The sequence below is a fragment of the Panthera onca genome, chromosome F1 (genome assembly GCF_046562875.1).
Source record: "Panthera onca isolate mPanOnc1 chromosome F1, mPanOnc1 haplotype 2, whole genome shotgun sequence".
NCBI classification, from domain to species: Eukaryota; Metazoa; Chordata; class Mammalia; order Carnivora; family Felidae; genus Panthera; species Panthera onca.
The window spans coordinates 10782978-10810642 of NC_138355.1; the positions used below are offsets into that span (position 1 = coordinate 10782978).

General features: G+C 40.5%; 1 protein-coding gene across 1 annotated transcript in view; it reads right to left on the reverse strand.

Annotated features, from left to right (window-relative positions):
- The window catches only part of EXO1 (exonuclease 1), a 38808-nt gene extending 11411 nt beyond the window's left edge, over positions 1-27397 (reverse strand). Inside the window, exons 1-11 of the mRNA XM_078441336.2 lie at positions 27285-27397; positions 26486-26923; positions 24376-24549; positions 23388-23507; positions 20549-20672; positions 19419-19556; positions 18272-18484; positions 16506-16693; positions 15835-15931; positions 10004-10229; positions 5393-5636 (exon numbers count right to left, since the gene is read on the reverse strand). Coding sequence (XP_078297462.2) covers positions 5393-5636; positions 10004-10229; positions 15835-15931; positions 16506-16693; positions 18272-18484; positions 19419-19556; positions 20549-20672; positions 23388-23507; positions 24376-24536 — 1511 coding nt within the window. The 5' untranslated portion in view covers positions 24537-24549; positions 26486-26923; positions 27285-27397. The remainder of the gene's footprint in view (positions 1-5392; positions 5637-10003; positions 10230-15834; positions 15932-16505; positions 16694-18271; positions 18485-19418; positions 19557-20548; positions 20673-23387; positions 23508-24375; positions 24550-26485; positions 26924-27284) is intronic.
- Positions 27398-27665: the final 268 nt, after the last annotated feature.

Below are 27665 nucleotides of genomic sequence, written 5' to 3' on the forward strand. Positions count from 1 at the left end.
CTCATCATCATATAGGTATCCTTTCTCCTAACCTTCACTGAATAGACTCCCAACAGACCAGAAGCTCCTTGAGGACAGCTACCATCCAAGCCATTGTGTCCTCCACAGTACCTACAATAGTGGCTAACACATGGCTGACAATCAAATATTTGAGGAGATATGGAAATATGCGACAGAAAGGACAATTTACAACTACTGTCTCTTACTTTGTAAATGCAAAATAAAAAAATTTAGTCATTTACTCTTTATCTTGGCTTAGTCCATTGTAGTGAATCATCTGGGAACTTGTAGTGGTCCATACTCTACTGGCTTTTAAAATAAATATCCTATAAACTTTCACACTATTTTAAATATGTGAGGTTATGACTTTCACCATCAATCATTTTTTTAATAAATTTTTAAAAATGTTTATTTATTTTTGAGAGAGAGAGACCGAGAGACCAAGCACGAGTCGGGGAGGGAGGAGGAAAAGACAGAATCTGAAGCAGGCTCCAGGCTCCACACTGTCAGCACAGAGCCTGATTGGGGGCTTGAACTCATGGACCGTGAGCTGAAGTCGGACAATTAACCAACTGAGCCACCCAGGTGCCCCTCACCATCAATCATTAAATTCTGTATTAATAAGAGGTTTACTCAGTCTGGTAGCTTTAAAACATCACTTATAAACACCCCAATAGAAAAGAAAGATGAGTATCCTTATAGAGAAGATATATTCAGAGAGTTTTTAGGTTAAAAAGGAAATTCCCAGAGTATATGATCAGATAAATATGAAACCTAAAGAGAAATTACTGCTTTAATTAGTTCAAATCCAAGATGATAAACAGAATATTTACTAAATGCTAGAGAGTAAAAATACCCTCTCTATCCTTCATCTAATCCCCAGCTGAGGTGTGGGTACAGGGCAGGAAGGAAAGGTCTTACTAGGCTAGTCACTAAGCACAAAACAGCTCCTAGATCTGATTACATAATTCATTTTTAAATAATAACCCCTATGATATCCAAGTATTCTTCCAGGTATGATTTCATAGGTAAGAAAAGTTATAGTAACAGTGCCCAAGGTTATAAAATTAATCAGCAAGAGAGCAGAATTAAAACCCAGAACTCCTCCCAGATCATGGCTACCTCTTCCCAATTAGTGTATGTTGCTGCTTAACTTATATTTCTAGATCTCAAAAGATAAACTGGCATGTTTCTAGGATAAAGTATCTATATAATAAAAGAGTTAAAACAGACTTCTAAAAAAGCAGACAGGATGAAGACAAACTTTGGCATATTTAATACCTCCTGTTGCATTAGGTTAATGTAGTGGGGTGATATTATATTAAATACAAATCACATTAAAGAGTGGGGTGATGATAAATTCTCGCAGATATATTACTGACTGGGCACTGTGTCAGGTGCTTGATATACTTCTGCTAGTCTTCAGAACAGCTGATACATATTTTATAAAGAAATAGGCTCAGGGAAATTCAATGGTGTGAAAGATCACTCGATTAAATTTTTTTTTTAAATTCATTTATTTATTTTAAGAGAGAGACAGTGCAAGCACAGGAGGGCCAGAGAGAGGGTGAGAGAGAATCCCAAGCAGGCGCTGAGCTGTCAGCATAGAGCCAGACGCAGGGCTCGAACTCACAAAATTGTGATATCATGACCTGAGCCAAAACCAAGAGTCAGACACTCATATGACAGAACCACCCAGGTGCCCTGGATCACTCAATTAATGTGATGACACAGTGTGAATTCACATCCAGGCCGATCAGATCACGTGCTCCTTTCCACCCACCATGCTGAGGAAGACCAGGACCTCTCCCATCGCCAGTCCTAACTATGCCACCCTGGGAAAGTTTTTTTTTTTTTTTTAAACCTCTTGGAGCCTGAATGTCTTAACCCAAAATGGAGAAAATAACACCAACCCTGAATGTCTCATCATTTTGCTGAAAGGAGGAAGAGAGTATGTTAAAGAACTTTGAAAATTAGCTACAAATACCAACTTCCTAACACTTAGTTGTTATTAGATGTTGTTATACCACCCAGGTCAGAAAACTGTAGAGACTTACAATTATTTCATAGGAAAGTGACAGAAAAAAACTTTTATTTTTCCAAACATCTCTCAACGATTTATCAGTGCCACATCTACCTAAACTATTAAAGCAGCGATGTGCAGCTGTGAATGGAAATTTGATTAAGCTTCGCTGGTGACTAGGTGAGGCCTGCAGAGATATGCGAACTCTGTTCTCATTAGCCCGTCCTCGAAGAAGAGGTGGGCACTGAGTGACAGAAAAGGGAAATTTTATTTTCTCCCACATGGAAAAACAAAACGCAAGTTCTAAAAATTTCTCCAAGTAAGAAAAGCCAACTTTCTAGGATGTTATTAATCAGTGTGTATCATCTAGAGCCGCCTTCATCTTTGGAAGCCTCCTTTTTCATCGCTGCACTGGTAATGCCATCTTTAATGACAGTGACTAGGAAAGGCAGAATCAAAATGATCCTTTAATTGGGACATGGCTGTTCCCTTGAGAAGGCCTGATGGGAGAGGAGCAGTGGGGGGTTCCTTCCTGCCCACTTCCCACAGTCATGGTCAGACAGCCTGGCTCAGCCTGGTGTATACACTTGAAGACAACAGCCTCTCCAAGTCTCCTAGGGGAATGCGGGGGCTGCTCGGTTCTCAGAGTTGCTACCTCATGTGCCCACATAACTTTCGACACTGAGACGTCCTGTTGCTCGTTGTGACTTCACCACCCAGACAACAGAAGAAGAGCTATTCATTGTGTATTGATCACCTATCAGGTACTGTTTTAGGCACCTTTATTTACAGTATTAATTTAATCCTCTCAGTGGCCCTGAGGTTGTCAGAGATGTTGGTCCCATTTTTTTTTTTTTTAATTTTTTTTTTTTCAACGTTTTTAATTTATTTTTGGGACAGAGAGAGACAGAGCATGAACGGGGGAGGGGCAGAGAGAGAGGGAAACACAGAACCGGAAACAGGCTCCAGGCTCCGAGCCATCAGCCCAGAGCCTGACGCGGGGCTCGAACTCACGGACCGCGAGATCGTGACCTGGCTGAAGTCGGACGCTTAACCGACTGCGCCACCCAGGCGCCCCGGTCCCATTTTTTAAAGAGGGTGCGCCTAGGTGGCTCAGTCGGTCAAGCGTCAGACTTGATTTTAGCTCAGGTCATGATATCATGGTTTGTGAGTTTGAGCCCCGTGTTGGGCTGACAGCCCAGAGCCTGCTTGGACTTCTCTCCCTGCTCTCTCTGGTCCCCACACCCACTCATGCACATGCTCTCTTTCTCTCTCTCAAAAATAAACATTAAAAAAAAAAAAAAAAAAAGAGGGAACTGAAGCACCCAGAAGTCCGCTTACCTAAGTCAAACATCTCATGAGTGAACAGGATGGGATTCAAATCGAGGCGGTCCAATCCCAGGGTATAAACTCCAGACCCCTACATTATCCTGACCCCAAAATCTCATCATCACTCACAGGGACTACAGAACAGCCTACCCAATCTTTCTGTTCCACTTTGGTCTTCTAGAATCCATCCTTCATGGCACACTTGGAGTGGTCCATCAAAAGCAGGTATGATCAAGTCATACCCTACCCTGACCAAAACCCTCCAAATATCTCCTGTCACCTCTAAAGATGAGAAGTTCCTTAGCCTGGCTTGCAAACTGAACTGGCCTTGTGCCTATTTCTGCTCCCTCAGCATCCTTCTAGACTTGCATTTTGGCAGCTAATAAGAACGACTGACAGCAAGAAGCTGTCCCCATGCTTGCCCCATGCCGCTGCCCAGCTCCATGCCTCTGCCCAAGCTGCCTGCCTCTACTGGGAAGGTAGAGGCTGCATTCTTTGTAATGGCACCTGACCCCTGCCCCTTCCTAACCACCCAATCTGCATGAGACGTCCATTTAATGCCCCCAGAACACCTCAGGGATACTTTTGTCACTGTACCCACCACACTGTATAGATTTCCTTTACGGATCTATTTTTGCAACTGGACTATAAGCTTCTCAACAAATACTAGGTCTCTCATTTTTGTAACCCAATGCTTAGTGTGGTATTGGTTTTCAATTAATATTAGAGCTCTATAGTCATCTGTATTTAAATGTACTTCTAAAAATACCTTGCATCCAAAATCTATAAAGAACTTACCAAACTCAACACTCAAAAAACAAATAATCCAGTGAAGAAATGGGCAAAACACATGAATAGACACTTTGCCAAAGAAGACATCCAGATGGCCAATTAACACATGAAAAAATGCTCTACATCATTTATCATCAGGGAGATGCAATTGCACTACTAGGCATTTATCCATGGGATACAGGTGTGCTGTTTCGAAGGGACACATGCACCCCAATGTTTATAGCAGCACTATCAACAATAGCCAAAGTATGGAAAGAGCCCAAATGTCCATCGATGGATGAATGGATAAAGACGATGTAGTATATATAATATATAATGGAGTATTACTCGGTGATCAAAAAGAATGAAATCTTGCTATTTGCAGCTACATGGATGGAACTAGAGGGTATTATGCTAAATGAATTAGTCAGTCAGAGAAAGACAAATATCATATGACTTCACTCATATGAGGACTTTTTTTTTTTTTTTTTTTTTTTTTTTTTAACGTTTATTTATTTTTGAGACAGAGAGAGACAGAGCATGAACAGGGGAGGGTCAGAGAGAGAGGGAGACACAGAATCTGAAACAGGCTCCAGGCTCCGAGCTGTCAGCACAGAGCCCGACGCGGGGCTCGAACTCAAGGACCGTGAGATCATGACCTGAGCCGAAGTCGGACGCTTAACCGACCGAGCCACCCAGGCGTCCCCATATGAGGACTTTAAGACACAGAACAGATGAACACAAGGGAAGGGAAGCAAAAATAATATAAAAACAGGGAGGGGACAAAACAGACTCTTAAATATGGAGAACAAACAGAGGGTTACTAGAGAGAGGGGTTGGGGGGGAGGATGGGCCAAATGGGTAAGGGGCATTAAGGAATCTACCCCTGAAATCATTGTTGTACTAGATGCCAATTAACTTGGATGTAAATTAAAAAAATAAAAAAATAAATGCTCAAAATAATAATAAAAATACCCTGCCAAATTGTTTTTAGCTCTTAAAAAAAGTAGAAACAAAGAAGCAGGGGACCCTCCAAAACAAGAGAATTTTTCTAATGCAAAATATAATAAGTCGACAGTTCTTATTTTGCGTCCGCATGACAATAGCTGTGCATTTACGTCAGGACTACAGCTACACATGATACAAATGGTCAAGGGATTAAGCCAAGCCCACACCTACTCCATGGACTGCTTATTTAAGACAGCTGAAATAAATATCAACAGAGTAGATAATACAACAGACACACAACATCCTGTAGATAAACTGTACCTGCTTCGTGTCCCTGGAACCACAACCGCACCACTTTCTTCATTTTTTCTCTGTAAAAATGCTGCAAATTTATTTCTTGTCGTAGGTGGTGTGCTTATGTTTTTTTTAACAGTAGTTCCATCTACCAGGTGAGGCATGAGCATTTCAGAGTTCAATGATTTATGACCTTCACAGTTACTTTTCTTGGTCTTCTTTGTGAATGAAAGGGAATACTGACTCAACAGATCGTCTTCTGGCAGCTCCTCTAAACAGAAACAAAAACAGTCTGTAAATCTTTGTGCCTGCCGTGTGCAGACTCAGCCTTAATGTTACAGCCCACATCTCACTGTCTTAAGGATGAAGTCTTATTTCTTTAACAGTGCATCCCAAAAGGAGATACAAGAATGACTTAGAAGAAAAAGGAAATTCCCTTAAGCTGTGGTTTACAATTTCACAAATTAGTTAAGATTTAACGTCCATTGTTTTTATGATTTTATGTGAAATTACTGAAACCAAAATTTCAGGATACGATCAATTCTGTAAGGCTATATACTTATTATACTAAAGGCTTGATTTTGAATGAAAAAAGAAATTAAGGCAATTTACATGCCAATATATGATTTACTGTTTGATTTTTAAAATGTTCCAATAAGACAACTCAGAGCCTGGAGCCTGCTTTGGATTCTGTGTCTCCCTCTCTCTCTGCCCCTCTCCTGCTTGTGCTTTAACTAACTAACTAACTAAATACAATGTTCCAATAAAACCAGCAGCCATTTCTACACACCGTCCATACGTTACAGTCTCTACAGTCTCGGAACTATATGTGACTGTCATGTTGTGAAGTAATCTATGCTCCAGTTCTGATCCTCATTACCGAGTTATGGGGCCCTAGAAACCTGTGTGACAAATGTATTCTATGGCATTAGAATAAATCATAAGACTAAATAATACAATACGTTGATGCCTGACATAGGCCACCAGAGACAGTGCTAAGGTGCTTTAAATCAGTCCAACTAATTCTTTCTGAACGGCCTCACTCACGTAGCAAAAGTACTCACTACTACTTTATGAGGCCAGAAAAATGGTTGCAGGTACCAAACGCTAGAGAGACGATGATGCCTCAAATTTAAAAACCTATAGATTTTTAAGAAGCCACAGATCTGCAAACTTGATTTTGATTCCTGGCAAAAGCCTAAATTTGTTTATTACGCAGAGAACTGTGGGCCCTTATGGAAGAAGGAAACAAACGCTGATGATCCTCAGCAAGGTTTCTCCAAGAAGCAGTCATGCTAGGCAGGCTAGCCTCATTTTCCTTTTGTGATAAGGTTTTAGACTAGCTATTTGGGGGAATGTCACGGATTTAGCATATTTTGAATTGAGCAGGACACCTCAGTGTGTCTCATATTATCCTGGTGGACAATGCAGAGCAAAATAACTGTATATTAGCTATTATGTGGAATTGCAGCAAATTGAAGAACCCCAAAGACTGCAGGCTGAACGGCGGTCTGGAATCTAGTGTACGTTCTCTCAGTGTCTCTACTTGTGCTGATTCCATCAAATGTTACACCAGCAAACACATTTTAACACAGGGAGCCACACTTCTCTAATTTCCAGGTGACATAGATAATACCCATAAATTAGTAGACAATACGAAGATTTTTTTTTATAAAGGCAGAACAATGGATTATAGTGAAGATTGCCTCAATACAGATAATTTACTTCACATTCAAGTTTAAAAATATAACTGTACCTAGTTTAACAACTAGTGGATTCTGATTATAAACAGTAAATGCAGCAAAATGACAGGAATGTTAATAAAAGCTAATGCTATCTTATTTTGTAATATTAAAGCATAGTCTCTGGGTGAAGGGCTGAAATAGTGACATAATTCTTAATTTTTACTGTGCTCTGTGGTAAGAAGACTGTATTTCAACAATCACTGACTATAATAGTCACACAATCATTAAAAACTACATTGTATCCAAAACACAACATGGTAGGTAAGAAACAGCTTGGGAAAGAAATTTAGGAGTCAAAGTGGCTGTCTCTAAATCTATGACAGGCTGCTGACTAAAAGGGGTAAACTTATGGGGCTCTGGGGTGGCTCAGTCGGTTGAGTCTGACTTCGGCTCAGCTCATGATCTTGTGGTCTACGGGTTTGACCTACATCAGGCTCTATGCTGATAGCTCAAAGCCTGGAGCCTGCTTCAGATTCTGTGTCTCCCTCTCTTTCTGCCCCTCTCCCACTCAATGCTCTGTCTCTCTCTCAAACAAACAAACAAACAAAAACCTTCAAAAGCATTTTTTAAAGGGGTTAACTTACTGTTTTCTGTTCTGTTGTTGTGTTTAGATGTGTGTCCAGGGCACAAAATCCAGTGATAGGTGGTAGTTATAGCATAAAGAACTTACAGATAAGAAGCTCCCTACATAAAATGAATAGCTGATTTTCATGGGAACAGAAGGGAAGGAAGGAACTAACATGTATACTGTACTTGATACATACCAGGGGCTTTTAGAGGTTACCCTATAGAACATATACAAAAATTTGTGAATAGGCAACATCGTTCCCATTTCAGAAAAGGAAACAAAGCTCCAGAGATATTATCAGGAAAAGATTTAGGTGCAGAAGGAATCAATACATTTTGACAAAAGATGAATAATCTATACCTGAATTTACAAAGGGCTTGTTTTATTTTTGTTGTTAGACTTTCATTCATTCATGTAGCTATCCGAGGAAAAGAGAGAGGGGACAGATTGCAATCATCCTTTCTACTTCTACACAGCTTCTAGGAGAAAAGTAAAACACCTTTCTTTGCCCAATACTTAGTATGCCACTCTCAGTACTTCTGTTCAACATTGTACTGGAGGTTCCAGAAGACAAGAAAAAGAAATAAAAGGAGGGGAAAACAAATGAACAAACAAACAGCATCTAGAGTGGAAAAGGAGAAGCAGACTAATCTACCATTATTTGCAGGCAGTATGGTCATCTATACAGCAATCCTGCAGAGTCTACAGAAGAGATACTATGAACCAATATATAAATTTAGTAAGGTTGTCAAACAGGAGATCAAAGCACAAAAGTCAATTGTACAGTTGACCCTTGAACATGAGAGTTAAGGGCACTGACCCCCTCGAGTCAGAAATCTGTGTATAACGTTGGACTCCCTGAAGACTTAACTACTAGTGGCCTACTCTTGACCAAAAGCCTTACTGATAACACAGCTAATTAACACATATTTTGTATGCTATATGTTGTATTGTAATAAAGCTAGACAGAATAAAATGTTAAGAAAATCATAAAGAGAAAATACATTTACTGCACTGTATTTATAAAAAAAAAAAAAAATCCACATATAAGTGGAACTGGACAGTCCAAATCCTTGTTCAAGAGTCAACTGTATTTCTAGCAATGAATAACTAAAAATCAAAATTAAAAGTGTTTGCAATAACATCAAAAATCTGAAACATAGTGATAAATTTGACAATATATGTCTGTAAGACCCGCACACTAAAAATTACAACACACTGCTGAAGAAAAATGAAAGACTTCACTAATCAGATCAGAAAATCCAAAATAGTGGAGTGCCTGGGTGGCTCAGTTGGTTGAACATCCGAGTTTGGCTCAGGTCATGATCTCGCAGTTTGTGAGTTTGAGCCCCACGTCCAGCTATGTGCTGACAGTTCAGAGCCTGGAGCCTGCTTCAGATTCTGTGTCTCCCTCGCTCTCTGCCCCTCCCTGCTCATACTCGTCTCTCTCTCAAAGATATAAACATTAAAAAACAAAACAAACAAAAAACCAGTATAGTTAAGGAGTCAATTCTCCCCAAAACTGATCCATAGATTCAACCAAATTCTAATCCAAAATCTCAGCAGGCTTTACTTATTAAAAAACATTTTTTAAAAATGTTTATTTATTTGAGTGTGTTGGGGGGGGGGTGGCAGACAGAGAGAGAGAGGGAGACACAGAATCTGAGGTAGGCTCCAGGCTCTGAGATGTCAGCACAGAGCCTGACTCAGGGCTCAAACTCAGGAACCACAAGATCTTACCTGAGCCAAAGTCGGATACTCAACTGACTGAGCCACCCAGGTGCCCCTATTTATTTTTAAATTGACAGCTGATTCTAAAAATTGTATGGAACTATGAAAATCAGAGAATAGCCACAACTTTGCAAAACACGAACAAACTTAGAGAACTTCTTTTACTTAATTCCAAGATTTACTATAAAGCTATGGTAATTAAGACAATGTTCCGGCATGAAGATGGGAAAAGACCAATGATACAGAATAATAGAGTCTAAAACAGACTCACAAATATATGGTTAAGGTCAACTGATTGTCAACAAATGTGCCAAGGTAATTCCATGGGGAGAGGGCAATCTTTTAACAAATGGTGGTATAACAAATGGATTGCCACATACACAAAAAGTGAACCTTGATCCTTACCTCACACCATATAAAAAATTAATTCAAAATGGATCAAAGACCAAAATCTAAGACCTAAAACTATAGAAGTTCTAGGAAAAAATAAAATAAAGGAGAAAATCTCACTGACCTTGGGTTTGGCAAAGAGTTCTTAAATGTGATCAACACTCACTAATATTTCACAATATGTACCACAAGCAAAATACATACCACTTCTTGGTCTTTTCACAATGGATGACTTCCTTGGAAGATTTAATCCTTTAACACTGATCACTTGTTCAATGCCCACAGTACTTGGACTTTCCTTCAATCTTATAGCATCTGAAGCAATATTCAGTTCAAGTCTAGGGCAATAATTCCTATGCCAAATGCTATTAACATTAGAGGACTTCTGGCATGTTTTGTCATTCCAACTATGACTTCTTGACTGGGCAGGCTAAAATAGTAAAAAGGAAAAGGGTTACTTGAAGAAGGAAAATAGCCAAATCATTTCCCTTATCAACATAAATTATAAGTAAATAATTAACTTATTCTTTTGAATAGCTTTTGAGGAAATATCTGTTCTTTTTTCTTAATATTTATTTTTGAGAGAGTGAGAGAGAGAGAGACAGACAGTGTGAGTGGGGGAGGGACAGAGAAAGAGGGAGACACAGAATCCAAAGCAGGCTCCAGACTCTGAGCTGTCAGCAGAGCCCGATGTGGGGCTTGAACCCATGAGCCGTGAGATCATGACCTGAGCCAAAGCCAGACACTTAACCAACTGAGCCACCCAGGCACCCTGAGGAAGTATCTGTTCTTTAATAACATTTTCTATTTTGATGTACTACACTTTTCCATTAAATGTGTCTTGTATTCCTGGGTCTGCTTCTCGTAATGAAACTCAAGTGACCTTGTTAGCTCATTTCTAAGAAAAAGTGAATCTTCCTAAGATGAACAGTGCAAGAAATGAAAATGCACTTGAACAAATGTAGCCAGAAAAAAAGTACTTTCTTTTAAATTTATGTTTTAGAAACATTTTACTTATTTTTATTTTAGAGAGAAAGAGCATGTGGGTGTGTGTGCAAGAGTCAGGGAAGGAGAGGGAGACAGAATCTTAAGTAGGTTCCATGCTCAGTGCAGAGCCTGACGCAGGACTCGATCCCAAGACCCTGGATCATGACCTGAGCTGAAATCAAGAGTTGGATGGTTAACAGACGGAGCCACCCAGGCGCTCCAAAAAAAAGTACTTTTAAAATTCCAGTATTGTTTCAAAAAATAGTAATTAGTTTAACAAGCATCTGGTAATAAGCCTCTGAATAGTCATTTACACACCCTTTACAAAGCACCTGAAAGTTAAAACCATAAAACAGTGTATTTAAAGTAATCAACCATCCCACCTCTAGAAAATGGTTGAATTCAAACCAAAACAATCTAATTCATAAAACTCTAGTTTGTATTAGACCCATACTTGGTACCGTCTTCAGTGGACAATCTGGAGAAACAGAAAGCTACTTTGGTCTACACTGAGTCTTGCATAAAACTTTCTCTGACAAAGAGTTTACTGACAGTAAGTGCTGGTAAGTAGTCATTCTTAATGCTAATATAAGTTATTCACAATGGCATCATGGATATATTAAGAGGATATCAATAAAACTCTAATAGAGAGGCAAAGGGAAGAATTAACAAAGGCATAAAAAATGTTGGTACTCAGGGCACGAATTCCAGTCAACAAAAATCCCACCTAACTTGGAATGAATCTAAGCTCTCAAAGAATGGATAAAAATAAATAAAACAAGGTGACATTATTCAGGATACGCTTTGAGAATTAACAAGGAAGGTAATTTGGAATAAATGAGGAAATGGTTATAAAAAACAGCTTAATTGTAACGGCTCATGGCAATAGATCCCATTGACAGTTTTACTGAAAAAGACAACAGGCAAGTAGAAAACCAGACTGGGAAGACTAAATTTTAAATAAAAAGGATTAATTCGCTTGTACAGTTAAGGATTCCTACAGAAATTTCTCTATAAAGGGATGGACATCTTAGTGAGCCATAATACTCTCATTAATGACTGGATAGATTCGATACAGCCAAATATTATAGAGTTTCTGAGACAAAGAAACAACTTAAGAATCATTCCTGATGAGGGGCGCCTGGGTGGCTCAGTCGGTTAAGCGGCCGACTTCGGCTAGGGTCATCACCTCGCGGTCCGTGAGTTCAAGCCCCGCGTCAGGTTCTGTGCTGACAGCTCAGAGCCTGGAGCCTGTTTCAGATTCTGTGTCTCCCTCTCTCTGACCCTCCCCCATTCATGCTCTGTCTCTTTCTGTCTCAAAAATAAATAAACGTTAAAAAAAAAAAATTAAAAAAAAAAAAAAACATTCCTGATGAAATTATAATATCAATAATTCAAATGTGTAAAGATAGCAAAGTATACACTTTTCAGTCCCCTTCTTTTGATTATTATCCCCCAGAACAAAACACAAACTCCATCTGCAGTAAAATTAGAAGATACCTGTGTCGATCAAACAAGAGTATAGACAGAGGAATTTTAAGAACTCAGCAGAAGAGAGATCAAGCCCAAGTGTCTGCAGAAAATACCAAAGAGAAGTCAACTTCACCTGCACACACATGAGAAAAGCTCAGGAATTGAAGGCACCAGTTACCACACAGGCTTTACATGGGGCAGGGCTAAGAAAAGGAAGATTATTGGACTCTTGGGCCTTTATCTTCCAACTGACCAGTCAACTCACACCTACCTGCCTTCAGAACCAGAGCAACTGTTCAGCTGAAACCCAGAAACAGAAGGCACTTCAGAAGGTGGGAAGATCCATTTATCTAAAGACAGATATCAAATGAAAGGCTCACCCCAACTCACTTTCCCTAACCTGCTCTTAAAATGCAAACTGCCATGGGGGCACCTGGGTGGCTCAGTTGGTTAAGCGTCTGACTTCAGCTCAGGTCATGATCTCGCAGTTCGGGAGTTCGAGCCCCATGTCGGGTTGTGCTGATAGCTCGGAGCCTGGAGCCTGCTTCAGATTCTATGTCTCCCTCTCTCTCTGCCCTTCCCCCGCTCATGCTCTGTCTCTCGCTCTCAAAATTAAACATTAAAAAAAATGCAAACTGCCACGTTTCCATGTGCAAGTAGAAATTGTAGGATCCCTTTTTGGAAAAATGGAACTGTGCAGAGAAAACATGCTGACATTTGGGACTTCACAAAATCAAGCCAGCTTGTTGGCAACCAGATCACCCAAGGGTAAAGCCCAAAACTGTAGGCCCCACTTGTTCACACAAATCTTCTCGAGCTTCTCAGTGCCTCTCTCAAATAGGAACAAATAGACAAGAAGCTTCAGATGTTTGAATAAAAGTCTCCACTATGAAAGAGAAAAGGCCAAAACAAGTAGAAAAAAAAACCCAAAAACAATTCAGAGCAGAAAATGCAGACAACAGCAGAAAATGTGCAGGAAATTATAATTGGTATTCTCAGAGAAAGATCCGTGAAACAGAATCTTTAACAGGCCACATGTGGCCACTGGCTACTACACTGGATAGTACAAAGTTGGAAGACAAACGTTTCCCAGAAAAAAAAAAAGGACAAAGACATGAATAAGAAAAACTAGAGGACTAAGAAATAACATCTAATTAATAGAGAGGTTCTAGGAAAATAGAAAAGAGGAAGGTTGGGGCACCTGGGTGGCGCAGTCGGTTAAGCGTCCGACTTCAGCCAGGTCACGATCTCGCGGTCCGTGAGTTCCAGCCCCGCGTCAGGCTCTGGGCTGATGGCTCGGAGCCTGGAGCCTGTTTCCGATTCTGTGTCTCCCTCTCTCTCTGCCCCTCCCCCGTTCATGCTCTGTCTCTCTCTGTCCCAAAAATAAATAAAAAACGTTGAAAAAAAAAAAAAATTAAAAAAAAAAAAAAAAAAGAAAAGAGGAAGGTTTACATGATTTGAGATGATCAACATAAGGTTCTTTCCTAGTATCATTAGGGATTTGTGTCCTCCTGGTAGGCTTGGTTTATTTCAGCTGACAGTAATGATTTCTTTCCAATGCTCAACTGGTCGCCAGTTTATCAGCAGCCACCTTCTCCAGGCTCACCTCTTTTTCTTTCTCAAGGCCCTCTGCTTCCTTCACATGGAACACTAGGACATTCTTGGGCCATCCATAATGAACTGCTTACTACCCTCTTCCACTCATGCTTCAACCTGGAGTCACTCATCATCTTGAAAATCCCCACTGACATTTGCAAACCCAGGACACATGTTTCTCCACAAGGAGACAGCAAAGCTTGGCCTGGGATCATAACTCCCCAATTATTTAAATGTGTGATCTGGGCAACTTCCCTAACCTCCCTCTTGTTGTTTATTCATCTGTAAAATGGGAATAATAATATTGACCTCACAGGCTTGTTGAAGAGTAAATGAGTCACTATGCGTAAGGTTATTAGAATAGTATTTAGAACATAGTAATGCCCCGTAAATATTTGCTACTATTATTATGAAGAATTCTCTCCAGTGGAGTTAGGTGCATGGTCTTTTTTTTTTTTTTTCATGGAGCCTAGAATACATCTCTACTACAGAACTTACTATTTCTATCGATATAACGTCTCCCTCCCCTAAGGAATGAGCACCAGAGAGGAAGAATTAGATTTTATTTTTGTTTATATTCCAGAACACTAGCTAACCTATGCTAATTACAGTGCTTAATAAATGCTAAGTCAGGAACTGAATTAGTGAGCAAGGGTGGGAAGACCTGGATTAGACCAGAAGCTTTGTGAAAGAAGAAACTATCCTTCAGGAGGACAACTTAAAAGCAAAAGGACTTAGCAATGAAAGAGCAGCCAAAGTTTATTTCCAAGTGTTCTAGTCTGAGAATGAAAGAGATCATGTAGCTGATATTCATTCCTTCCATAGATAAACATGGTAAAAATAATATAGCAGCGAAGTTCTTAATGTCCTGCCTTTATGAAAATTGCATTCTGCTGGGAAGACTCACAAAATCAAGTATTGAGATGTAATTTATGTAGTGAAAAGTGCTAAAAAAGAAAAAGGAGAAATGTTATTAAGGAAAGCTGATAAGGAATGAAGAGTTGTTTGTTTTTTTTTTTTTATTTTTTTCGTGTTGATTTTTGAGAGAGAGACAGAGCGTGAGTGGAGGAGGGGCAGAGAGAGAGGGAGACACAGAATCTGAAGCAGGCTCCAGGTTCTGAGATATAAGCAGAGTCCAACGCAGGGCTCGAACTCACAAACCACAAGATCATGACCTGAGTCAAAGTTGGACGCTTAACTGACTAGTCACGCAGGCACCCCAAGGAGTTTGTTCTTGACTGTGGATGGATTTAAGGTTCTAGGAAAACATTTACGTAGAAATCCAAGAAACATTCAGAATTACGTGGCTGGTACTAGACTGGAGATAGGGTTAAAGATGTGTGAGGTTTCTGCATGAGTAAGTAAAGCCATCAGAACTTATTTTAGGAATAGATATGAACAGAAAAGAGAACAGTCAGAGAAAGGAGAGAATGGTTGGGGGGGGGGGTGGTTGTCAGAAGGGATATACAAAACTGGGAAAAAGTAGAAGAAAACATGGAGGGGCTCAAGGACAGAGCTCAGAGGCACTCAATATTTGGTCAACGAGCAAAAAAACCAGGTTTTCCTTCTAATGGTAGCATTTCTAGGTTTGAATCTTCAAAATGCCAAAGGCCAAAGGCAAATGGAATGGGATGGAATGGGATGGAATGGGATGGAATGGGATGGAATGGGATGGAATGGGATGAGAAGAGAGGCTTGTAGACACAAAAGAAATGTTCACATCTAAAGGTCTGGTAATATATCATGTGATTGCTTTTTAACTTAAGGAAATTAACCAATATACCTATGTTCTAAGACAGACAATTTCTCTAGCATCAAGTTGTTTTAAACCCACATTGTGCAAACAGCTGGGATACAGCAATCCTTAGAAGATGTTTATTACATGAAGATTTGCCTTTCGTCACAGTTCCTAACACATAACTAAAACATGCTCTCTAAAAGTGAAGTCACTTAAAAAAAACAACTCATTAAGACGTTACCGTAGCAATGTCTGGATTGTAGTTATCGATCTGTTCAAAAGTATTTATGTCTTTATTTCCAAGTGCTATTTGAAGAGCTATGGAATCATCAAAATACCTAGGTTGGTAAGATTAAGGAAAAATGCTTTCATTAACAACCAAATGAGTGTAACTACGATAGAAAAGTGTTTCCTATCGTTGCAGAAAATGCTCAGGTTTAGGGCTCCAGCAGATCCTGACTTTCTACCTTCAGCATTCCTGAAACCACAGGTGTCGTTCACTAGTGTCTACTTGTCACTAGTAGATCACATATGTGACCCAGGGCTCTGAACCACACTGAGTGTATGTAGCCCGGGTTAGGAGCAGGGCACACGGTGTGCACACGTCCCCAGGATGGCCCTCCTAATAAATCGAGCTTGTTTGCCGAGAAATGCCACCCTTGCCATGGGTACCTTAAGTGACTGACTCGGTACATGTTTCTGTCAAGTCAACCCAAGTAATTAGCAAGTTATAAACAAAAAGCTGCTCTAAATTTTCACCAGCATGGTATTTAAAATTAACAAAAGATAGGCTTCACTATAAAAAAGAAAGCAGAAAACAATTTACAGGCTTTTTACTGAATGTTTCACTAAAAATATCTCCATAAAAATAAGAAAGAAATACAAAATTCTATTCTGGTTCAGAAAGGATACTGCCCCGCGTAGCTCAGTGTTTCAGGATCAATGTCGTCTTCATATGCATTCAGAGGGATGAGTTTCCTTTTGATGGGATCAAAAACTAGCTGATAAAGAAAGGTATTGTTGGCCCGAATAAATCCTTTGATGTAATCTTCTGGTACCGTTATATTCATCTTAAGATAGTGTCCAATTTTCTTGATGACCTAATAATGGATGTAAAAATATTTACTGGTTATCTACAAATACAGAATAGGGAATGTATCATCTCCAAGACCAACTGGTTCACATTACAGGAGGCTGAGGCAAGACAGAAAATCAACTAATTTTATCTACATTAAAAACCTCTACCAGAAAACACAATCATGTTGCAGTACTAAAAATTGTCTCTATGACAGTATCTTCTTTGATTTTTCTGTTAACCCAAAGAATGAACAATTCAGTTACGACGTCAAGTTTATATTCCCATGTGTGATGTTAAGACACATTCCTCACCCTCAAAGTCCCTTTTATCTAAAAAAGCAAAACAACACACAAAACCTGAGAATTAAAAATGGAGTCATCATCGCATCACACTCACAGGTGAAGAGCCAGAGAGTGAGAATCAGTGGCCCGGGAGTCACAGGCTAGTTAGTGCCCACGGCTCCAATCCCAGCTCTACTACCAACTCCTGATGAGAACTGCCCAAGGCGGGTGGCGGAAATTAGCTTAACATATACTTATTTTTTAAGGTAAAGCTATCTGGGAAATGACAGAGTGGTGATGGAGGAGTCTCAGTTTTCCAGAGGATGCCCTCCACATGATATTGCATCAGATTGTATGAGGATGTAGATGTGAGAACTCAGCTGTCTCCTATCAAGCCATGTTAGAGATTTACATAAATGTGCAGTTCCTGTCATTTTCATGTTTTTAGAAGACACGGCTATTTTTCTTTAGAATATGCTATATATGTTGAGAGTGAGAGCAAGAGCAAGAATCCCAAAGAGGCTTTGCACTGTCAGCACAGAGCCCGATGTGGGGCTTGATCTTACAAACCATAAGATCATGACCTGAGCTGCAATTAAGAGTTGGACACTTAACTGGCTGAGCCTCCCAGGTGCCCCATGAATTTATTATTGTTAATTTTAAATTAATAAACATTTTAGTTTTGTTTGAATTTCATTCAGTAAATATCAATAGCTATAACCCATTAAACAAAAATTATTGCCACGAAGAGCTTTTAAGAGTGTAAGTGGTGGGGCGCCTGGGTGGCTCAATCAGTTGAGTGTCAGCTCTTGATTTTGGCTCAGGTCATGATCTCAGTTTGTGAGTTCGAGCCTCACATCGGGCTCTGTGCTGCTAGCACGCAAAGTCTTGGGGATTTTCTCTTTATGCCTCTTCCCTGCTTGTGTGCTCTGTTCTCTGTCAAAATAAATAAATAAACTTAAAAAAATTAAAAAAACAAACAAAAAAAAGAGCGTAAGTGGACCAAAAAGTTTGAGAACCACTTACAACAGACAATAGGACAGAAACTGAAAGATAATTTTAACATTAATTTTATCTAGAACACTTTACCCTTAAGTCACTTTATATAAGTCTTCATTTAAAAAATTTGTCAATTGCTTAAAACAGGTCCATCAGTTGCCAAAAACAAAATTCTAGTGTTTTAGTCATTTTTTCCTTTCAATGACATAACATGGGCTGTTGACAGGATAGAATATTTAAAATTCATATTCTGAGGGGTGTATCTATGACGGAAGAAATGGTTTGGAAACTGAATATGGCACTTGGTGAATCACTCCCACCTTTACAATATCCGGATTATTGGCTAGTCTGAGCACTTTGCAGGCCTTTGCTAACCCAATCCCACGCAGTGAGGAGAGGTAGTCACAGCCTGAAAGTATGCACATATACCGGAACTTCTCCTCGGTGAACACGTCCCCAAGCTGCCTGCACATTCCCAGCCGAGCCTGGTCAATTTCTAGTCCATTTCCAAACTGGTCCATTTTTAAAATCACCTTCAAAAGGAAGGGAAATTGTTAAATACCTAAGTACCTGTAAGGGTCATTTTAATGTTTCGTGATCTAACCCATTGTAATATTCCTAAGAATTCTTTCTTGTTATTTAGCATCACATTGAGAAGAGAGATAGGCCAGGTAATCACTGTGCAATTTGTAAATAAATTAAACTGAAACATACACTATGTCTAGATAGGGTCCTGCACCAGGACTCCCTTGCCCTGACTCTGGTAGAAAGAGTGTCTCTTACCCCCTACTGACATTCAGAGTTGTCATGGCAATCAAATAACAATCCATACAGAAATCCTTTCTCTTAGAGTAATACATGTTCATTGTAGAGAATTTGGAAAACAAGGAAATTCAGGAAGAAGGAAACCAAAGTTGCCTGACACCTCTCATTTGTCACTGTTACCCAACATTAACCCTTCAACAGATCCTTCTAGTCATCTATAAAATATGTAGATAATATGAATAACATTGGCAGTAACAAAAATGAGATCATCTTATAGTTTTGTATCTTAATCCTCCCTTACTATGTCATGATAAAATTTTCCATTAAACAGTTTTATACATAATTCTAAGTAACTGCAAAACATCCTGTTAGGTAAGTTATTTACCTCACCTAGTTGAAAAAAAATAAAGCATATAAATTATTACCAAAAATAAGAATAGCAAGTCTACACTCTACTGAAGAATTCGGATAAAACAAAACCTTTTAACCGTAAGAGCTTACTCTGAAAAAGTGTCCAGATTACACAAATGTCAAGCAGCAAAACCCTGCATTTTAAATAAAATAATTATTAACATTGTAAAGTAGATATTAACTGTAGGTATTAAATAAAATAAAGTGATGATTCCTAGAAAAGAAAAACCTTAATGCCTTGATTTACACCATTACCAACTGCACAGAAAACAGTATGTAGTAGTAAAGTACCTTTTTACAGCCAAAAGCGAGGAGATCAGAGTCCTCTGTGATTATGGCTTGTACAATACCAGCTTTGTTAAGATAGGCCAGCTGCGCGTCTGCTTCGTATGGAGCCACAAGACAATCTACTCCCTGGGACCGGGCAGCCTGCCAGAGAGGATCATGGTCAATCTCCAGGATGGCATCTGGAGAGCACTGAACAATTTCCTGTTTCACTACCAGCCTCGACATGCACATGCTGATAATTGTTTTCAGAAATCATTTCCTTTGAAGTGTTTCTTAGTCCTAGCAAATATTGAACTAATCATATAGCCACAAAGAATTTAAAAAATTCTTTTTTAAAAAATCACTTTATAAATGTGGAGAAAATAGCTGTACATTCAGAGGGAGAAAAAAAAAAAAATAGAAGCCAGAAAACTTTAATTATTTCAAGTTGTAGAAAGCTTGCATCTTCAGAATGGCTACGCTCCAAAAGCATATAAGACATTTGTTTGGAGCTCTGGATGTATTTTCCCTATGAAAATATATTTTCTTTTCACACTACAAAAGTCTACCTGACACTGTTTTGATAAAACTACAGAATTTAATCACTATATTTATTTTCTTATTTGTTTACCAAGCAGTTTGAACAGAGGCCTGAAGGAGGGTAAGTGAGGGCTGGGACTTTGGGCCATTGAAGTAGGTCTATGGTTGTAAGATGCTTTTAAGCAGAAGCTGATTGAGGAAGACTAGGGTCGGAGAGTTCCGGAGTCAGTGAGGCTCGTTCTACAGACCTGACGGCCTACAGAAGTGAAGGTTATACATGTTGAAGACTACAGGGCAGTGGGGTGAGACTGATGCTCCAGGAATTAACACTTCCGTCTCTACGGAACAAGGTGCCCATGGAGCTCATTAAGTCACTTATCTAAAAAGGGAGAGTGTCTCTTAGTCCTTAGGATTTCTCCCCCTGGAGACTGGTGGACTCTTCTCTGTCAAAAGATCCTGCTTCCTCTTCCTGAGACCTGCCACTTCCTTGAGGTTAGACCGAAAGTAATTTCCCTCCCTTCATTTTCTTGCTCTCCCATCAATATACAACTCATAACTAGCTTCGATGAAGTTGGCCATTTGTTCTCTTTGGCTTCATTTCCTATTGGGCTTACTTTAATGACTTTGTGGGCCATCACATGTGTGATATTGATGGAACGGGTAAAACATTCTCTGGCTTCTGAAACCTTCCCCTCACGAAGAAGCTGCTTTCCCTTAAGAAGATTGGCTTGTCGTCTTCTGCAAGGGGAAAAAAAAAATATTAAGAGGCTGACTTCAAGAAATTCAAGAAATTTTCCTAGGGGAAAAAAAATAAACTTTGACTCATTGGACAGTGTGTACCAGGTGCTTGAGAACATTAATCTGGATCTTTTGGGCTTCGAGTCAAAAAGAACACAGGTGATTTATCATGTACGCACACACAAGCATATCCTCAGACTTTTTTACATCATGCTTTATGTCAAAGGAAAATGCAGTAATTAAGACACTTAAGAAAATATGAATCAAGGGTTTTATACCATCAAAACTTTATGGAATATAAAGAACTTGAGAAATACTGTTTCTGAGCTTTTCTGTGGAATCTACTAGACAACAAATTTCAGAAAAACCAAAATAACATCTGCATAAAAACTGTCAATAATAATCAAGTATGTGGTAATTTGTAGAATACTAAATATAGGTTTAACGGAGACAGTGATAACACACGTTCTAACAATATGGAACCACTATTTTTAAATGGGAAGAAAGCATATGCAAAAGGAGAAAGAAATTTTAACCGTTTTCAATAATCATATTGGTAGGGGTATCAGTATTTTATTCTGAATCTATTCTTGAGTATAATAAAATATGTGCATTTATTTTGGGATAGAACAAAGGAGTAATTATAAGATACTCCAACTTCGTCATCCCTTTACCCTTGAAAATAAGGATTCTACGTATGAAGAAAGGAGGTGAAGATACACTGCAGAAGAGGTAAAAACCCTGAGTCCTGAGTTTGACTTGGAAGAATCAGTCTGAACTTATGAGGTTTTTATCTTTAGGTAAATGTGCGCATACATATACAAATTCCCTAGTTCCACAGACTGGGCTCCATGGAGGAAGAGACTTGTAGGAAAGGATTTTAAGCGCCCCCTCTCACTGCTACAGTGGCACAGAAAAAGCTGATCTTACAAAGACAAAAAGAATATGCAGGACAGAGACAGGCAGCTGAGACATGTTTTTAGCCATTCTTGAGCTTAGCAAGAGAAAATTAGTAAGTATCTGCAATTAGAATTAAGACCCGGTGGGCAACACCCGGGTAGGATGTGGTTTGGACTAGTCTCTCAGCCGCTCTGGTTTAGGTCTGTCATTAATCCTTTCAGAACTAACCTAGAATGAACTAACTTTTATTGAGAGTATATTTGGTAAACTGTACATTATTTGTAATAGAACGTGGGCTCACACAGTTTCAGTTATTCCTTTATAAACAGTCTTTATAAAGTTCTGGCTTTAAGAATCAGAACCCTCCAGCGTGAAACTGATTTGACTCTGTATGTGAATCAGAGCCCTCCAAGTACAGCTAGGTTCCAAAACCTAGGTCTGAAAAACTCTCTCTAACCTATCTAGGCCGAGAGAGAGCACAGCCAGGACAGCAGCACCCTAACAGATGGCTCCCTCAGCGAGGCTTACTTCTGTCTGGGTGTGATTCACACTAGCTCTGACAACTAAGCCCAGGGGTCTTTCCTATACAACACAAGGACTCTGGGACCTAGAAACACAGATGGGAGTGGGGGTGTGGGGGGGAGGGACAATGAGAGCAGATGAATATGGGGAGGATACCTGTTTTATTAAAATACAGAAGTTCTTTCTGAGGCCTGTTGTTAGAAACTTACTAGAATATGTGAAGTTAAACATGAATGATAAAATTTCTGGGTTAACTATTAAGGGAAATAGAAGACATTACTTTTCAACTAGAAACAAGAGACAATAAAGGTAGAAAAAACAATCCAGAAGTCAAGCAAGGCAGGGGTTAACCTCCCCCCCCCCAAAAAAGAGAGAGATGGACAAATATAAAATACCAAGTAAGAGAAACAATGTATTAAAATATACTAGTAATTAATGGTCAATGTGAAAAGAATAAACTCTCCATTTAAAAGATTTTCAGGGGCACTTAGGTGGCTTAGCCGGTTGAGTAGTCTGAGTCATGGTTTCAGCTCAGGTCATGATGTCACAGTTTCAGGAGTTTGAGCCCTGCCATTTGGCTCTGTGCTGGCAGCGTGGAGCCTGCTTGGAATTCTCTCTCTCTGCCCCTTCCCTGCTCGTGCTCTGTCTCCCTCAAAATAGATAAATAAACTTAAAAAAAAATTTTTTTTTTTCAAAAAATGGCAAAGATTGACAGAATGGATAAAAAAACAAAAACAAAACATAGTAATGTGTTCTTTGTAAGAGACAAACCTTAAAACCAATGAAGTAGTAAGCTGTAGGTAAACAAATAAAAAAAGACAGTGGGAATATAGAAGGAAAAGTTATGGCTACGGTTATAATCGGACAGAAGACTTTAGAACAAAAAAGCAAAACTAGGGACTAAGAGTCACTAGTAAAACAGTTACCACAAGAATGTAACTAATTCTAAACTTGAATGCAACCAATAAAATAGCTTCAAAATAAAACAAAAATGATCAGAACTATAAGGTAATTGACAATTCCACTACCCCCACCCCCCCACGACCAAAACCAAACAAAACAGTAAAGATAGATTTGAGCACCATAATCAATAAGCTTGACTTACTGGACAACCAATCTTCCTCTTAATAACTGGAAATACATATTCCTTTCTAGCACACATGAAACATTTCAAGAAATTTGTTGAAGTACTAGGCTATGAAGCAAGCCTCAATAAATTAAAATTCAAGAAAATTGGTACAGACTATAGCATCAGACCTTAACGCAATTAGAGTGAATAGAGAATCAGCTTACTCTCTTCTAGACTTTTCCACTTCCTTTTTAGAAGGTAAAGTACATCCATCGAATACAAGAATAGGCTTGATCCCATGAGAGAGTAACATATTTACAAATTTCATACAAAATCCTACATACCTATGAAAATAAAGAAAAAAAATTTTAGGTGCATTGCGTATTATAAAGTAATACTCTTTAAAACCAGAGGAGATGGATTATGAACAGGGAAGTTTTTTTCTTTCTTTTCTTTTTTTAAAGCAAAATGTTTTCACAGGACATGGAAACTCTAATTTAGGCTTCAGGGTTCAAATCCTGCCTTGGATCCTAACGGGCTATGTGACAGCTGATGAGTTATTGACATTCTCATCTACAGACTAAAAAAGGCTTTGACATCCCTTCCAGTTCTGATATTTTGTGGTTCCAAATCTTACCTTTTTTCCATTTTTTTTTTTTTTGCTTTGAAAAATTTCAAATCTACTGAAAAGTTGAAAGAATAGTACAATAAATACCTGATCCCTTCAACCATACCATTATCACACCCAAGAAATTTAACAGCAACAAAATATCATCTTACGTACAGTCTGTACTGAACTTTGTCCAACTGTCTCAACAGCTCTTATAACCAGTGTGTTCTGGTGAAGATTTAACAACCAGTTTGGCGAGAGGAGGCGCCTGTTCCGTAGCATCTGTCCATTTCCCGGACATGAATGTATTACAACGGTGGATAAACTACCAATGCGGGGTCACGGAATGCTGAACTGGGAGAAGACGGTGGTGCGCTGTGAACTTGGATGAGTTGGCTGCAGCACAGCATTGCTACATCCCACCCTGCAACGGTCCAGGATCCAAACAAGGATCAGGTATTGCATTTAGTGCTCTATTCTGGCAAAGCAATTAACTGGACAAAAAGAGCTACATCACAACTTCCCTCATTTATGAACAAAAGGATATTTAATATAAGTCTCAGTCTTAACTGGCAAAGAGTTAATACAAGGTGCAGACTTACTTATCAGTAGGTTCACCTTTGGCTAGTTTTTCAGCACAAGCAATAGCTCCTTTGTGAAGCCAGCAATATGTATCCACAGCTACTACCTGTCCTTTATACTTCCTCACGTGGATTGGTTCAGAAGCTTCTTTGATAAATTGCAGTAATCCTTGTATCCCCATTGTGCCAAGTTAACTGCATGATACGAGGGGAGAAAGAGAAAACAGCAATATTCAAAGCAAAACATATTTATCCAAAAGGTTTAGAAAAATAAGAAGAGATCAGAAATTGATATAGCGACTGTTATTGCTTATTTGAGAATCACCTCTTTAATACTCAATTGGGCTCCTCCCTGCCAACAATTTCCATAATCTAGAATACTTTCACTAATCGCTAACACTAACTCTAATGTCACGTGATAGTTCCTTAACATTTATTCTTTCCAAAGTGCTTTCTCAGTTGGAATCATCAAGTATGTTTCAAGCTGTTAACACACTACTAGGCACACAGAAAGTGCTAAAAGAGCATAAGTCTCTCTCTCTCTCTCTCTCCAAAAAGGCATTGCTAAAAGCCACAAAACCGTGCATGCTAACGCATCACAGCGCCTCTACACAAGCATGTTAAGAGCCAGCATGCACATCAGCGTAGGAGTGGAAACTCCAAACAGAAGGAAAGTAGACATTTCAACTGAGAAAATAAACAGAATTACAGAAGTAAATTGGTACATTTTTAGGACTTAAATTTGCTGCCATCAGAATGTCTTATTCCAAGCAACCAACATTCTGTTAATAAGCAGCAATGGTGCCCAGCGACAACTCCATCAGACTCTCTGAAAGTTACTCCAAAGAAATGTGAAAGTGTGCTCGCTGTGCAAAATACTGATTTCAGACGAATGCTTCTTTCACTTCCTACCCCGTCCCGCCCAGAAAGAAGCCCCTAAGTCCCTTCTATACAGAAATTCTGGACAAGGAGGGGGATTATTTGCACCCACCCCTACCCAGTCAAAAATCCACGTATGCCTTTTGACTCCCCCCAAACTTAAAGCCTCACCAATAACATAAAGTCAGTTAACATATATTTCATATGTTACATGTGTTACATACTGTATTCTTATAGTAAGCTAGAGAGACGGAAATGTTAAGAAAACCATAAGCCACACTTACAGTACTGACGAGGGAGTGTGGGGCAAGCTGAAGGCTAAGTACAGGCTATTAGCACCCGCCCCACCCCCGCCAGGTGGAATATGTGTGATATTCCTCAGACCTCCTGGCTACCCAAGAACAAAGGAAAGGGGTGTAAGTGCTTGCCATGGTGATGTGGGAAACTAAGGCAAATGAAAAATTAAATTCCCTTACTGCTTACAGACCACTGACAAGTCCTTGAAACAGTAAAGGAGCTCAGCTGCCTTGATGATGACAAAAGGTAATCTTTCCTAGGGGCAAAAGGTAATCTTAGCTTAACATTATCCCAACCTGGAGGACACTGTCAGTTTACTTTAGCATAAAAATTCCTTGGGAAACGTCCTTCATCTCAACTCCCCCAAGATATATGCTGGCAATCATACTCCAAGCTTATGACCTCCCCTGACATGCATCTGAAGGGTCCCCGGTTTTACTAATCCCAGGTATTACTGCAGTAATTAATGGCATTTTCCTAACAGCAGCTCAAGGTCCTGGTAACCTTGCTTCCAAAATTCCTTAGAGACCTACCCTATCCTTAACCCTCTCCCAACCTGAGGGGATATAATCAGTTACCCCCAAAGTTACCCCAGTGCAGCTCTACCTGCCCATGGGTCCTGTCCCTGTGCTTCAATAAAATCATCTTTTTGTACCAAAGACTTCTTCAAGAATTCTTTCTTGGCCATCAGCTCTGGACCACCACACCATCACCCAGGAACTTCACCAGTACTGTACTGTATCGAAAAAAATCTGTTTGTCGTGGACCCTCACAGTTCAATCCCCTGTTGTTTAAGGGTCAGCCGGCCTACCCACCCCCCCACTCCCACTCCTCATGATAAAAATTGATAGCAATGAGGCTGAACAGCTGCTTGGTGTTTCCTAACATCAACCTCTCCCACCAAACTACGTTTGGAAGGAAAGGAAGAAAGCACAGGGTGGCAAGTCAGCCTCACCTTGATGCTGTATCAAAACTCGGATGCTCTAGTTCAGCAGCGCATTCACCAGCTGCGGAGCCAGGTGGGGGGATTCCGACGTTTAAATCCAGGTAATCTGGCTGCAGGTGCTCCTCAAGCCGCAGTTTGAGAAAAACAATCAGCCTCCCACCTCTCAGACAATGCCTCTAAAAAGAGTTTTCTTCCACTTTGAGGAAAACTGACGTAACACACTTTCTGTGAAGCTGATGTCTCTTCTAAGCTGGGTAAATACGCTCGCATAAACGTTTCCTCTGGAGCGTGGTGGGAATGGCCGGGGGCCGCTGCGCAGGCATCATCTCAGGGCGCCCGCCAGCGGCACGCCAGCTACAACACCGGCGACCTCGCCGCCCCACTCCTGTTCACAGGCTGTGCACAAGCGGCCCGCAAGCCCATTCCAGAGAACACGCTTCCTCTCGCCTGCACGACATCAAGAAGACAGTTCACTTTCCACATTTAAACGCCGGGGGAGACTGCTAGGTCGGCGGCAGCCCTGCAGGAGTCCCGCACGCAGGAGCCTGCGCTCGCGGACCCTCCCTGCCCTCCCGAAGGGCAGCCCCGGGCCGGCCTGCACCGCGATATGCACTCGGGACTCTGCGGCCGGGCCGGGAAGACCTCGCCGGACCCATCCCCCCGTGCTGGAAGACAGGAGTCCCGAGAGGACGCCACCCAGGGCCCACGCGTAGCCCGCTCCGCTCCCTCTCCGGGCAGGGCTCTCCCCGTCCGCCCCAAGGGAGCCGTGAAGGGGCTCCGAAACCCACCCCCGACGCGCCCAACTCACCCTGGGCCAGCTCGCCCGAGGCAGGCGGCTCGGAACACAGAGGGCCTGGTGGCAGCCGGGCACCAAAGACTTTTCAATTTGCGCGGGAGAGCCCGAGGCCCCGCCCCAGCGGAAGTGACGCCAGAACGCCCCTCCGCGGCGCCGCTTCTCTTGGCCTCCACTTCCGGGACGTGAGCCTCGCTCCTCGTGGAAGCGACGGCGGCCCCGACCCTGAGACCCTGAGACCCTGCGACCCTGCGACTCCGCGACCCCGGCCGCCGCCTCCCGCCTGCATACTGTGCTGCCTTCCGATGGCGCGGGTGGAGCTGGAGCAGCTGACCCACGGGAAACAGTCCCCGGAAGTTGGTAATTTTCACTCGCCGGCGCTGCTGGGAGTTGTAG